At 42.9% G+C, this 14,131-nt stretch overlaps 1 protein-coding gene across 5 annotated transcripts in view; it reads right to left on the bottom strand.

Moving 5' to 3' along the window:
* Positions 1-1,367: 1,367 nt before the first annotated feature.
* Positions 1,368-14,131, bottom strand: part of LOC8039553 (basement membrane-specific heparan sulfate proteoglycan core protein) — a 430,543-nt gene continuing 417,779 nt past the window's right edge. For all 5 annotated transcript variants that reach the window (XM_040222261.3, XM_040505271.2, XM_040222262.3 and 2 more), the window contains 6 exons: positions 11,464-11,598; positions 10,843-11,068; positions 8,483-8,566; positions 6,855-6,955; positions 5,278-5,425; positions 1,368-2,863 (listed from right to left, as the gene is read on the bottom strand). In XM_040222261.3, the coding sequence (XP_040078195.1) occupies positions 2,809-2,863; positions 5,278-5,425; positions 6,855-6,955; positions 8,483-8,566; positions 10,843-11,068; positions 11,464-11,598 (749 nt within the window). In that variant the 3' untranslated portion in view covers positions 1,368-2,808. The remainder of the gene's footprint in view (positions 2,864-5,277; positions 5,426-6,854; positions 6,956-8,482; positions 8,567-10,842; positions 11,069-11,463; positions 11,599-14,131) is intronic.

The following is a 14,131-nucleotide window of genomic DNA, read 5'->3' as shown; positions in this document are numbered from 1 at the left end:
TAGAACGTAACAGTTCGAGGTAATGAACTCCTGCATTCGTATATTCTCAATAAATAAAAATATATTTTTATTACATTTCTATTTTATTTTAATACAGGCTTTTGACAGTCTAAAACTGCGGTTTGTGAAGTTTTGGAATCTCGTCCAATCAGGTTGAGAAGCGGTTGAGAGATTAGGGTCATTATTTGCTGTTGTAGCAAACAGCAAATAATGAAAATTGTACAGAAAGGTAGACGAGGATTGGGGGAGGGAAGAGCAATGTAGCAACAACTGTTGGAAGTAAAGTGGGGTGAGTCGTGTTAACGAGACCTGCTGCTTCTTCGCCTCGATGTTAGAGTAGCACCACTAACTGTAAGTGGTATCAACAGACAAGCTAGAGTAAAAGGGCGTGAAGAACTCATAAAGAAAAGAGAATAATTTCATGGACAATAAAATCTCGCAACCTTGACTGAAATATGTAAGCAAATATGCTAGCGAAGAAGACGCGTAAGGAGAACCTCAACCTCCCCGCCTCGACCGGATGATGTGATATCGGAGCCCAACCAGCTCAACTTCGAACCCCGATGCCCCCTGATGGGAATGAGAAATAAGAGAGACCCCAAGGAACACGAGCAACAGGAAGCGAACAAGACGAAGAAACAGATTTCAACTGCAATCCGAACGAAAACCGACGTGAATGTAGCCCTCATTTATCAAATTATTTCTCTAATTTTTCGTTAAATCGTTTTAGTTTACAAAAATGTTCGTGTAAAAGGAATTAAATTACAATTCCTTTTAGCTAAAAGTAATTATTACAATTACAAATTACCAGTAAAAGTAATTAAATTGCAGTAATTGAATTACTATCCAAGTATGCTGTATTGGATACTTACAGGAGCTGAATTTGGCACAACTGTCCCACTATAAAACTTGCAAACAAGTGTTGCTTCAATAAATGTGGACACTTTAAAATCAATTCCTAGACCTAGTCCCTTGGAAGCTTGTTCTTAAATAAGCAGTAAACCCCCTTTTGGCAATTAGTCTGAAATTTGAAAGAAAACTGGAGTGGCCTCTTTTTGAGATCAACTAAGGACCACTGAACCTTACTTGTTTGCAAAATACCTTGCCTTTCTTTTTTGTCATTGTGACCTCTAAATTCAGTTATGCATTTAAACTGGAATTGACAAAATTTTACCAGCAAGTGATTTTTCATATTTTCTTTCTATTTAGCTGAAAACACTTTAACACTTGTAGACTTTCTACAACTCTTGCTTTAGGCTGTGTTCTGCCAAACCTTTTATTAGGATCTTGTAGCTTTGGCAATCTCTGCATCTACATAATGCACACAAAATCGGATCCAAATGGAATGCAGACAACCACACCAAGCCTAACAAGAAACATCAGCTTTATTATCTCGATTTTCAAGAGGCCATAGCAGCAGTAAAATCATAAGCAACTAAGTTTTTGCACAGCTGCCACACATTTTTGAAAAGGCAGCACAGGAAACAAACATTGTAAATGGCAGTGAAACCACAACAGCTGCAGTCAAACACTCTGAAATATTTACATGCGCACAGAAGAAAATGTTTAAATTATTCACCAGGTGAGATAAAGGTCATTTTCCTCCAAATCCTTCCCGTCGCTCCCAGTCTACTACAAAACTTAAATACCAAACCTAGGATAACAATTCATTTAGGACAAAAACTGACTGCAGCCTCAAATGTGGACCATGTCTACGCTAAGTATTACCATATATGCCCACAAAAAAGCGCAAGAATGGACGAAGAAGAAAAACATACATGCTGCCTGTGTTTTTACCAGTTTCTATCAACCTTATAACAAATGTAGCAAATTTGTGTAAAAAAGGCAGAAAAGCTCTGCTGTCATAAATAAGCCATCTTATACACTTCTTCCTCGCAACGTGCGGCAATTTAAGCTGCCGGCACTTCCTTCACTTCACAAACGTGTTGTACACACTTCGCCGAGGATAAAAGTACAAAGTGAGACTGTCAAAGTGCCAAAAAAGAAATCGAGAAGCTTCATCATGTTTCCAAAAAATTTCCACTAAAGAAAATTTGGCACTGTGTCATTTGTGCAAAATCAAAATGTGTGGTCGCATAAGCTACAGCAGCTAAGACAATGATAGTCGTTTCATCCCCCAACCCCAATGAAGGATGCACTAACATAAACCGTAAACTCATTTCATACTCTACTCGAAAGATAACCATAAATATACACACTCTTTCGGCAATGCGAAATTCCTTTGAATGCCTAGCTTCTCCAAACGAGAGTTGCATGTTTCGCGGGTTGTGTGATGTATGCAGTGAATTAAATGCATTTTATGTTTGTGGGACAACACTGACATGCATAGATGAAGCACAGATCCAAGGCAACCCTCAAAAAACACAAAGCAAACCCTCGGTCAGACGGGGCGGTAACATCTTCCAACTATACTATTCACTCGGAAGTCAACGTGACAAAAATATAATGAAAGAACATCAGAGTGCCACGAGTGCGGTGCTACTGCCAGTTTCAACAAACAATAATTAGAAGGAATGAGACTAGAGTGAAAAAAATAATGTGCTAAAGAAAGAAGACTGCCTTTGCAAAGATGGCAACTCTTGTAGCTGCAAAAAGTATGAAAAAAAAAAAGGCAGGATGCAAATGACTGTGGGCTTCTGCATTCCCTGCTCTGGGACAACAAAATTACTACATGCTCTTCAACTACTTGGGTGGCAAGCCAATGCTTTAGCGCCAGGAACAACCAACAAAAACGACTGGCTTTAAAAAGAAATGGAAAGCTCAAAGAAACTGCTGCACTGCAGAAGGTCACTTGTTGCTCATTGCTTCGAAGTTTGTCAGATAGTCTCCACTTCCGAAGTGCCTGGAAATGAAAAAAAAAAGGATCTCTTAGATTATTCAAAAAGGTTTCACAAGTAGGTAACCGAAACCGCGCTAATGTGTTTTTCAGGGGACCGCAATAAAAAAAAAGGTACATTCCCAGAAAATGTAAAACGGACAATGCTTTAGGGGTCTATACATGTGACAGAAAGCTGCTCTTGCACGGAAATTTATTTTACGTGCGCGGTTGCGGAGAAATTCAAATATCAGTAAAATTTTTTATTGGAACCGATATTAAAAAATTGGTAGTCGATCTACAATTGCAACCAAGCAATGTCCACACATAACAAAACTATACTTAGAGCAGCCAACACTAGAAGTTGATGGAAACAATTGGACAGTGTCAAAAGCACACCATTGTGGAGTTCATTGCGTTTCTGTACGTGTTCTATCGTTGCACAACCAATCGAACAGAAAAGCCTAGTGACTTGCACCTTTTACGGTGTTTGATATGTCCCATTAGCTAATAGCATCGGTGGCCTCTGGACTTGAGGGGAGATGCGGGTCAAAAAACTGCAATATTTTGAGAAAAATGTGATTTTTGGGTTTTATGGTGTTTTAATATGTTTGAATCTTTATTTGATGTATAAAAATAATTAGAGCCAGTTATGATCGCGAAACCAGTCAAATACACATTTGAAAAGCTCCACACAACCTAGAACGGCATGAATTTGAGTAGTGTTTCTCCGCGTGGTTTTTCAAGTTGCGACGTCGCCGCTATCATATGTACAGGTCCCGTCAAAGTAAAACGGAGCGCCAGATCGGCGACCGAACTGCATCGCCGCGCTATCTAGCAGCACCGGCTGAAACTTATAGGCAACATCCGCGCATGCGAACGTGCCTTCCGCTGGGGCCTGCGTTTTCGTCTTCCCACCCACACGCTATTGGTGGTTCGAGCGGCGCAACCCTCTTCCTAAAATCGACGCCTGATAGCACAAGGAGCGGTGCTCATCAACAACACTCGCCCCTCTCTCCCACTTGCCTTCAGCGTTACCTCACCGCATGAGCCCGAGCCGAACACCTAGCGGTGTTTATCGGAACTGAGTTTGGCAGCTCGAGACGCCGATAATGCGAGGATCAAACGAGAAAGACGGAGGACACCGCGAACGGCACACGCGCATGCGCAGACGGCACCTATCAGCTGCAGCCGGCGCTGCTAGATAGCGCGGCGGTGCAGTTCGGTTGCTGCTCCGGCGCTCCGTTTTACTTTGACGGGACCTGTACGTTGACAAGTAGGCCTAGCCATCTCCTCTCCGTTGCACTCTTCTGTAACTGCAATCTCTCACGGAAATTTATTAACAAAATATTTTCCACACCGCAAAAGAGCGTAGCTAGAGATCTATGGTAACATTCGAACGAGCTTTTCTTTTTATGCAGTCTCGGGGCGTCTTCACAGTTTGTGCACAAGAATTTATGTTCTTAATATTGTCCTATCATAACCAAATTTGGCATGTATATACTTTAAAATATGTAGACTGCAACTATCCAAGTTTGGTTAGAATGTATATTTTTTTATTTATAAAAAAAAATATAAGAAACCTTTGTTAGCCCCTTGAAATGGCCTTTTTGCTATATTTAATTATTTGAGAATGAAAAAAGCATTGCACACATTCTTTTTGTTCACTGCACTCAATGGTTTAAAAAAACAAATTAGTTTATTTTGCTAGTCTTTTTTAAGTGTGTTGCCATAATTCATGTGTGCATAAGAACATCTTTTTTTTTTTTTGCATGTACAGTGCATCAAGAACTCATAAAACAGGCTATATTAAAGTTAACACCAGATTTATAAAGAGGAGAATAAGCACCATAAACTGAAAACTTCATTTCAATATTGTAAACAAAAAAAATGTTTTCCTCTGGCACATCTCCCCTTTAGTTGTTAAGTTGAAACAAGTACAAGCGCCACGTTTTGCCCACTTCGTTTATGTTTGAAGCAATGCGACATCTCTCACCCCATAGCATCCAGTATGAATTTTTTAATAAAAATTTCACAAAACTGCTGGATCATGCCGAGGTTCATCCATTCTCTTAATACTTTATATCCCTGAACATGAAAATTGAATAGTGTTAATTAGAACCGTTTCATTATTTAGCTATCCAATTAACCCATCTATCCACTTTTCTATTGGCCGCAATGCCTACCAAATTGGCCCCAGTGCTAAAAAAATCGTATTACAATTTGCATTTTTTTTCTGGACTGACTAAAAAAGAAAACACCTCGTTGAAGGTGTTTTGTGTCTATGCCCATATGTCAATACATTAAACTGTATTTGTCAGGTTTCCATTGCACAGACTGTTGTCACATTAGAGCACACACTTCCTTTTTGGATAACATAAAATTAAAAGCCTCGGAGGAACGAAGCTACAAACATTTCCAGACTCATCTGAGTAACTCACTGTTCACACTGGTCGGTGTTGACAGCTTCGTTTGAGTCCTTGTATAAGTTAATAATGCCGGAATCCTGGATCTGGACGTTGAAGATGCAGCCCTTGAAACCCTCGTGGTTCCTGTTGGCAGTCATTTCCCTGGGTTCTGGTGCACCACCTGAAGGAAAGGAAATGACTCAGCCCAAATGAAGACCGTGCTGCATTCACTGCTACAGCCACTGGCAGAATTAGAACAGTGGGGACGTCCTCTGGATGTCTTGCCTCCAGCGCAAGCATTTTGTCTTTGATATCGCTTGGGCACCTTGTGAGCCTGGAGCATGCGTCCAGAGCTAAAGCACCAAAGAAGGTAACGAGAAGGCGCTGGAGGCTAGGCATAGGAAAAAGACGCCCTTTCGATCCCATCCTGTCCAGTGACTGTAGTATTCTTTCTTTTCCGACCCTAGCTATATAATGTCCATCACAATAAAATTTTGTTCACAAAATGGGAAGTACACATCTGTCTTGCTTTGCATATGTACCGAGTTTTTAGCAAAAAATTTTGAATCCGGCAATATATGACACCCTCATCTCGCGAGCGAAATCAAGTCTGTTATAAGAAATGTCCGGATAACACTAATATCTGTCTTGTCTTGTGCCTGATGGTCGTTACGAAGATACATACACAGGGCATGTCCTCTGCATAAGACTTTTTTTTTTATCGCCCACAGTTGCTGAACATTTGGTTTCTTGCTGCAGACCAAGAGTAAAATTGCACCAAAGATGACACCATACTTTGTCCTGGAAAATCACTTAGTATAATCGCTGAAAAGCAACTGCATACCTACGTGTTTTCATTGAAAGATGGATTTTTTCGCTTTAGGAGATTATGCAGCTGAAGTAGCTATACTTGTTTTACTTCAAGAAAAAAGAATGTTTTACGCATTGTTTGTACGCCGCACGTCTTACAAGACTGTTGTTGGAGTAATATGCGATTGTGTGTATGTGTTGATAAGATAACGTCTCTCTTATCTAAAATGGACCTACATACTATATCCTTATTCTCTACATAAAGGGGGAAATTAGTAATGCTCTGCAAGAAGCCAGACTTTTTTACTAGGGTTTTTGAGGTTAAAACGAGTGTAGTTGAAAACCTGTGTCTACTTGCCTTTGCATATCATGCATTTCCAGACTTTCAGCTTAAAACCGTTTCAGTCATTTCTATAAGGGGCATTGGGGCACCTTGAGAGGTGCAAAGTCCCTGCAGCATGGGAACTCAACCGTTTCAGTCTTGGGAAATTTGAGTGAGAAGAGCCGAGAAATTTTCTGCTCTCTCAACAGTTTTGCAATGAAGGAGTTCAGAAGCCTACACACTATTCTTTAGATACTACAAACATTAGGGAGGAAACATTGCCTGGCTCACAGTCAAGCATCAATGTAGAGCTCAGCTCCCTTCAAATTTAGCTGAAACTAGTCAACTTTTTTTTTTTACTAAGGTGGGATTGCTCGAGGCAAATTAGGTGCCAAGGATCCCCTGGAAGGGGTACCCTAGAAAAACCCCTGGATTCCTGGGGTTTCAGGACCGATGCCCGCAGCGTGCAAGAGCTTACCGATGTAAATGTCACTTTTGGTGTTGAGCCTGATGAGCATCCCCGGCGACTCTCCGTGCACTTCTCTGTCATCCAGCTTCAAAACACCCTGCCTTCCAGTTCTGAGTATGAGAAGAGACAAACAAACTTGATAAACTGAAGGATGCAATTTTTCTACACTGATCTAAACTGCCAAAGACGAGCGTGGCTCCTCCAACAACTCGGGGGTTCCTGCCAAGGTGGGGGACGGCGATTTTGCTGCCCACCTGCAGCTCCAGCTGACGTCTACGATACGTCCTGCCTACCTCTATTTTGCCACAACTGGACTGGACTGGACGAAGCCGAATTTTCGGACGCACAATGCGCCGGATCACTGTGTCCGGCAGACTCTCGAAGCACCACAAATGGGTACAAATCTCTGCGATGGGCATTGCTGTCGCACAGGCACTGCAACGTCTACCACCCGAAAATGTCTGAGAGAGTCCTGCCAGCAATATGCGAGCAATGTTGTAGCAATGCAGTGAAAGCTACGAGTGTGAGGTTTCAGCTTTTTATACCTCGTGTGGAGTGAAAGTTATAGCACCAGTGCCTTGCATTGAAATCTGTCATCTGCCAGACTCCAATGCTACAGCTGCACACTTGTGAACGTGGTTTCATTACTACTTGAATATGCAAACGTGAGTACAATCTGCCCTCGCCACATGAGCACATCCACAGTGGAGTCTCTTTTTAGAGCCATCCTACAGAATTCAGTGGCAAAGAAAACTGTCAGCTAGAACAATAGAGAAAACACAGAAAGGGAGAAACATAGACAACATACCTAGCTGACCGTTCTCTTTTGCATTATGTACCAACTAGCTCAACTTCGGCCTGTTATTCAGTGCTAATGCAATGAGCATAGAAAATGTTAAGAGTCAAGTTATTTACGATAGTTTCTTTGAAAGGTGCTTTTATAAGTCTGAATATATACTAAAAAAGATGTTTTTGCTTATAGTTTTGTCTGCCAGAAAAACTTTGATTTCGTATTTTTGCACAAGGTTGCAAAGGCTGTTGCGGAGTCTTCTGGGCACTTTAGCAAAATTACCTTTCATGTTCCATTCCACCTATTGTGACAATTAATTTGCTTCGACTTTCACTTGCCTTCTCATACTTTGCCGCTTTCCTAGTGTCTGTAAAACCTCGACATCTTTGCATCAATTACAATGTACTACCACCAATTAGAGAATCCCATGCTTACCTCATATCATATATTTATTTATGGGTTAGAAGTAACAACTTTGAATATGTGTGCGAGTTTTTTTTTTTCTCGCTTATTGCATTTTTTGTGTTGATACACCAAACAAAAGAACATTGTGGTCGTTCTAAAAAGATAAAGATTATCCCTATTATTATCTACTCACTAAAATTTTTTGCTGACATGCCGAATGGGATACAGGCAAACTCTGCATATCAAGGCACTGAAAGGGTTAATTACGTTCACCTTTTGTTTTGAATATTGAATTACATGAGGCACTATAACATGCGTTGTCGTATCCACACAGTTTTCCAAAATTGATCAATTGTAAAAAACATTAAAACTGCTTTGCGAGAAAAAAGCATGATTAATTTGTCATGGCTGCACTACAAAAAAGATGCCGCAGCCAACTCACCTCCTCAGCTCGACTGTATGCAAACCTCCATCATCTACTCTCTGCTTGGAGATGATCTGGGCAGGCCCGCTCCCCATTTCATAGCTGCAAAACAACAAAAAAAGGCCATTTTAGTTTGAGTTTTAGCACTGTTTGCTCGTACAAATCACTTAGGAAATATTAGCACAAGGTTTTATCACTAGGGTTCCTTGTTTTGGGGGTTCTTTTTTCTTTGAATTCGAGGTGTTTCTTTTGGGGAGGGGGGGGGGGGGGGGGGGGAGGGTTCCATTTTTACATTTTCAATGTCGGAAAAAAAAAAAAAATATATATTTGCATTTATTGGTGGCGTATTTGAAAGAAAACAGAAGGGGGGCATGGGATTCCTCACCCTCCAGGGAACCTTTGAGTGAATCAGATTTCGAGACCCTTCCGGTACCGAAAATAAAAAAGGAGAGAGGGTTTGGTTCCCGTAGCCCCGGGGACAGTCCGGTTAGATTCGGGCTGCGTTCCGAATCCACACAAAATAAAGCTGCGCACAAACATTTCTTCTCATGAAACTCGGGTCTTTCTTAATAAAGGACAGCTCTGACGCTAGGTTTAGGTTCCGAGACCGAAAACACTGAGCCCCAATTATAATTACGGTGCCTGGAATGTGTCTCCAAATGATGCGTTTAGTGTTCCATTCTGCCCTTACATCGAAAATGGTCCCCAAGTGCCAGCAGATGACTTGTCAAAAGCCAAAGTGTCAAACTGTTGGATGCCACAGTCCTGGCAGTTAAGCTTAGAATGTCCGAAAGAAAGCACGAGGGAATGCAAGCGTCCCAACCCCTGGCTGCCCAAGTTTCTGTGGGCTGTCGAGCTGGATGGCGACCTGCAGCAAAGAGGGAAGCTGCCACATCCACCACCGCCGGCGTGAAACTGCCAGGATCGCGGTAGACGACAGCTCGACACTTCCGAGACTTTGCCGGGCGAAAATCGAAGGACCACTCGAGGATGTGGTAAACACTGGTCAGAGACACGCTCCCGGCACCATATAAGGTCTGTTCGATTCGGCCAGAATGTTCTCAACTAGTTCTTTCCGAGTTCAGAGGAGTGCAGGAGTTGTGCAGCGGCGGCACAGAACCAGTGCAGGCACCGCGTTAGGACCTGCGCTGTGATAGGCGTCCAGAGCGGAAGCGCAGGGTGTCGTCTGCTGGCTCTTGTTTCTCCACACCTCGTCGTATGCTACATTTAATTATTTGCGCATTGATGAGACCATTTGCGTTTCTTTAGTTTTAAAATATTGAAAATAAATTTTTTCTGTGAATGTTTCTTTATTCGAGTGTACTAAAAAGGTTTTCTGCACGAAATGAGTTTGTCTGCATTTTAAACGGCCGTTCGCTTCCTATAATTTACATAAGCGTTCGTGTCCTTCACATTCATGTAGCAACACTAGATACATTCCAAGTCTTTTCAGTATATCATTTCGACCATAGCTTTGCAGCATCAGGATGATTTCATGTTGGGAATCACTTTGGAAGTTAGCACGCGGTTAGTAGCGGTCACTTCGAAGACAAAGGCCTGACGAGAGAGTTTTGGTCAAAATAGTTTTTCACCGTCACTTCGGCGTCAAGTTGAAGCGTTTATTCCGAATCCCAAGAAAGATCCGCGTGGAACAACCAAGCCAATGCCGATTCTCGGCATTTTTTCCAGGGGGGGTGCCCACAGACGCTAGCAGAAAAAGCATCAGTATTATGTTCACCTACGGGGCATGCGAGTGCCGATTTACTAAATCCCAGACCTCTGCAATGTATCAGAGTCGTCAGTATGCGTCCAAGAGAAGCTGAAGGCGGGAGCTATCACGAGGGCAATACTTTTCCGGTGTCTTTACACGGGTGTCTTTGAACAATTTACGTGAGCCAATTTTTCAGCATACCACAGGCAGCCAAACCTGCGCGAGCAGATGCGTAAAACGCTTTAAGAATATTATAATCGAGCAAATTCCTACCCTCGATTAAATTCTCGATTCCGCATCCACCAAGAGTACGTTATTTTCATGAACGAGAAATTGTAACCTCAGTCTCGGTTTTATTGTTAAACTTTGCAGACATCTGAGCAAGAGCAGCGAAAAATGCCACAGCGAGCAGACACGTACAAGGAGTGTCGTCTGCTTTCGTCATATGCTTCTGCACAGGCGCTGAATTGACTCTGGAGCCGGTGCAAGATTTTGAGGAACTGGCTCTGAACTCTTTCAGAACTGGGATGAATCAAACGCGCCAGTGCAGTGGCCGTGCAACTTCTGGTTGAATCGAACGCACCAGTTCCTGCACTGCTGAACTAGTTAAGCCAGTTCAGGCGAATCAAACAGACCTAAACTCTCGAGGGCGAGGAAGGAATCATACCTAAACTCGAGCAGCCCGTTGACGACCGCCAAGGAGATGTAGTCCTGTCCGCGAGCATTGACCCCCTTGGGCTGCCCTTGGAACAGCAGCAGGCCGTCGCGCTCCGTTGTTGAGAAGCTCAGCTTGATCACTTCGCTCGAGTTGTCTGCAGTGTGGGGCAGCAGGTCTCTGCTCAGCGCCACCCAGCCATCTCCGTGGAAGCTGGCGTTCTCGTCGAAGGTGACGACTGCGGACACAGCGAGCGACATCGGTTCATGAGAGGACTGCGGTCCACAAAGCCCTAATGCCACGTCATGGACAAGTGAAAAGGTGCGGGCGGTTCTGCACAACGGCCTCGAGTTGCTGAATAAGCTATGGTTCAAAGTAATGACACTTCGGCCACCTTGTGGCTTGCAGTCCGCGACTGAGCTACAGGATATCACCCGAGCTTCCAGATGCTGCGCCTGAAGCAGGCGACAAAACGGTAGTGCCTACGAGACAATCGAGGAATGGAGTGTCTATACTTTGACTTTACGATAGCCTAGTCAATCGACGAGGCACATAAAAAGTAGACTCATCTTTTGTACGTTAATGAGAGACTGCGTGTACATACGTAAGGATTGCGCCATTTAGTGAACTCACATGATTCGCAGTTCGGTCCAGAGAATCCCTTGGGACAATTGCACCTGTATGAATTGCCGTGCCCCACACATTCGGCACCATTCTGGCACGGGTTTATCTTCGAACAGAAGTCCTCTTCAATCTCGCATCTTCGACCTGAAGAAAGGTACAAAACGCAGCATGTCAAAGTACTAATCTTTTTAAATAAAACGCTCATAAAAGCAGCATTTAGCAAACAAAGAATAAAAATGTGTGGTACAAAGTTTGTAAATGTGGAGAAGCTTTTACTGTCACAAACAATTTTCTTCATGAAGTTTTGCCAAACAAGGATGTAATATGCATTAAAGTTTTTCTATCTCCTTGCTCGACAAGGTTGCTCTCCATGTCACGCTTATAACGGGGTCTCATAAACATATGCCATTTGGAGCACTGGCATTCCTACTTCCATAGGACAGGTGTGCTTACCTGGGGACAACTGCAATAAAATATCGACCTTTAGATAATAAGGTAATAAATGAATGGTTTCTATGGGGGGAAAAAAATGACCGCATCTCCACGTGGTGAATGATGTTGATTGGGGCGAAGCTCTGGTGGTGCTGATGATGCTGATTTTATTGTTCATAGGTAGTGCTGATGCTGCCGATTTGTTTCTATTGCTCATAGGCAGTGCTGAGTTCAAGGTTGCGTTTCGACTTCATTATTACTGCTTTATGGTCGGTGAAATGCAGAGCCAGTGGTTCTTCTAGCGGATCAGCTTGGATCCGCTAGAAGTCGTGGGAACGCATCTCCACCACTTAAGTCAGCGGTCCATGTCAGAAAGAGAATCTGTGGTATAGAACGTGGTTATATACGTATTTGAGCATCTGACCGCAGCGCAATCTCGTCTATAAACGTTGAGCCAATGCATGCAAAGTTTATTGCGATTATATACGCAATTGACCGCAGCGCCCTCTCCTGTATAGACGTTGAGCGGCTACATGCAACGTTTCATCCATGACAGAAACCCCAGCTCCTGAGTTACTACCACATCTCAGAGCCCCCTACTTGTCCCGCAGTCGTGGCCGAGTGGTTGAGGCGATGGACTAGAAATCCATTGGGGTCTCCCCGCATAGGTTCGAATGCTGTCGACTGCGCAAACATTTTTTCTTTTCATGTGAGCACGGACGCCGGACGGACGGACAAACGGACAAGGCTAAGGAGTTTCGCCCCTAAAAAAAGGGTTGAATAAATTCAAGACGCTGTGAAAGGGTCTTAACCCCTTAAATGGGGAGCGAGTCTTTAGACACTCGTCAATTTTGACTGCAGATTGGGGGGCGCATCTATAGACTGCTGTACTTTCTGTGCTGTTGAGAAGTGCGTCCTTAAACGCTCGATCAATTTAGCGTGTGGGTAGGATGCACCATCTATCCTCGTGTATCGGAAACTTTTTAGTTTTAAAAACGATGCATACATGGTAGCACAAAGAAAAGTTGAAGACTCCTGTATGACACCTTTGACTTTTTGTTTGGAAAATGGCGTCCAGCAAACGCCACAGCATCCCTTGGCCGACGAAGGAATCTCTTAGCTGCTGCAAAATACTCGCAAGGACAGCGACTGCGATGCTGATTTCTCGAATTTGATGGAATTCTCCCCAAGATCCGACACGAAAATTGAAGGTGACACAGCGGAACAACTGTTTATGGAAGCACCGTCAACTTCGGGGCCTGCTGCAACCTGGCAAGACGCCAGCACAGAGAAAGATCCATTTCGGATTATAGGAAGTGCCGGGTGCACATCCAACTTGATATAAATAAATTTGTTCTAGGGTTTGAGATTATTGTTATACCTTCAAAAACTAAAAGCACTTAAAAAAAAACAAAAAGAAACTCCCCATTTTACAGATAATTTTTGGTCTAAAAATTTCCCAGGTAAGGGGTTAAGTTATACCCGACAAACTTCAGGAATCGCATGCGGCATTAATACAGGAATACATTGAAGTGTGTCCGTGCTTACAAAGTTTGTTAAAACATGATGACTAAGTGCTACAATGTCACGTTTCATTTTCCAACTCAAGATTGGCCCTGCTTTTCTTAAAGAGAGACATGGGTCCTTGGAACCAAAAAATCCACAGAAAACTTTTTTCAGGGGTGGAAGCGTTGCGCTAATAGCGTTATTGCGTGCCAATCCACTTTCGCTGTGCCATCCTGCTCCGAAGCACAAACGTTGCGCCAAAACTAACCAAAAATAGGCTTTTTCTTTTTTTTTAAGGCTATCAAAGCAGTTAATCTTTGTTTGATGAAAACAGGCGCCAAGTGCCCATTTTCATCCAACGAGACTGATTATAATTTATTCCAGACCATGCAAATAAACAGTGTTTCGTTTCGTTTCACTGTCTCATATTGATGAGCCAGCAGCACGAGGGAGAATTGTGCAAGTTGGTTGTGTCCGTTTCAAACGAGAGGAAAAGTAAACGATTTTATCGTTTTTCAGAAATATACTGTATTTGGACAAATATGAACAACACAATAAAAGTCGTGCGTTTATTTCCACACCCTGTACCAGCTCCTTTCAAGCACTTGTTTGAGCGCGTTGCTGCATGCCGTTAGTGCTCAGCCCAAGACGGTGTGTAAGTGTGATCTCCGAAAATGAGACATGCATAGGTGGCTTTGTCAGAAGTACTAAAACATTAGTTTATCATTTACTTATTTTC

This window comes from Ixodes scapularis, unplaced genomic scaffold, assembly GCF_016920785.2.
Source record: "Ixodes scapularis isolate PalLabHiFi unplaced genomic scaffold, ASM1692078v2 PGA_scaffold1__304_contigs__length_218370807, whole genome shotgun sequence".
NCBI classification, from domain to species: Eukaryota; Metazoa; Arthropoda; class Arachnida; order Ixodida; family Ixodidae; genus Ixodes; species Ixodes scapularis.
This window is presented reverse-complemented; position numbering and strand designations above follow the sequence as displayed.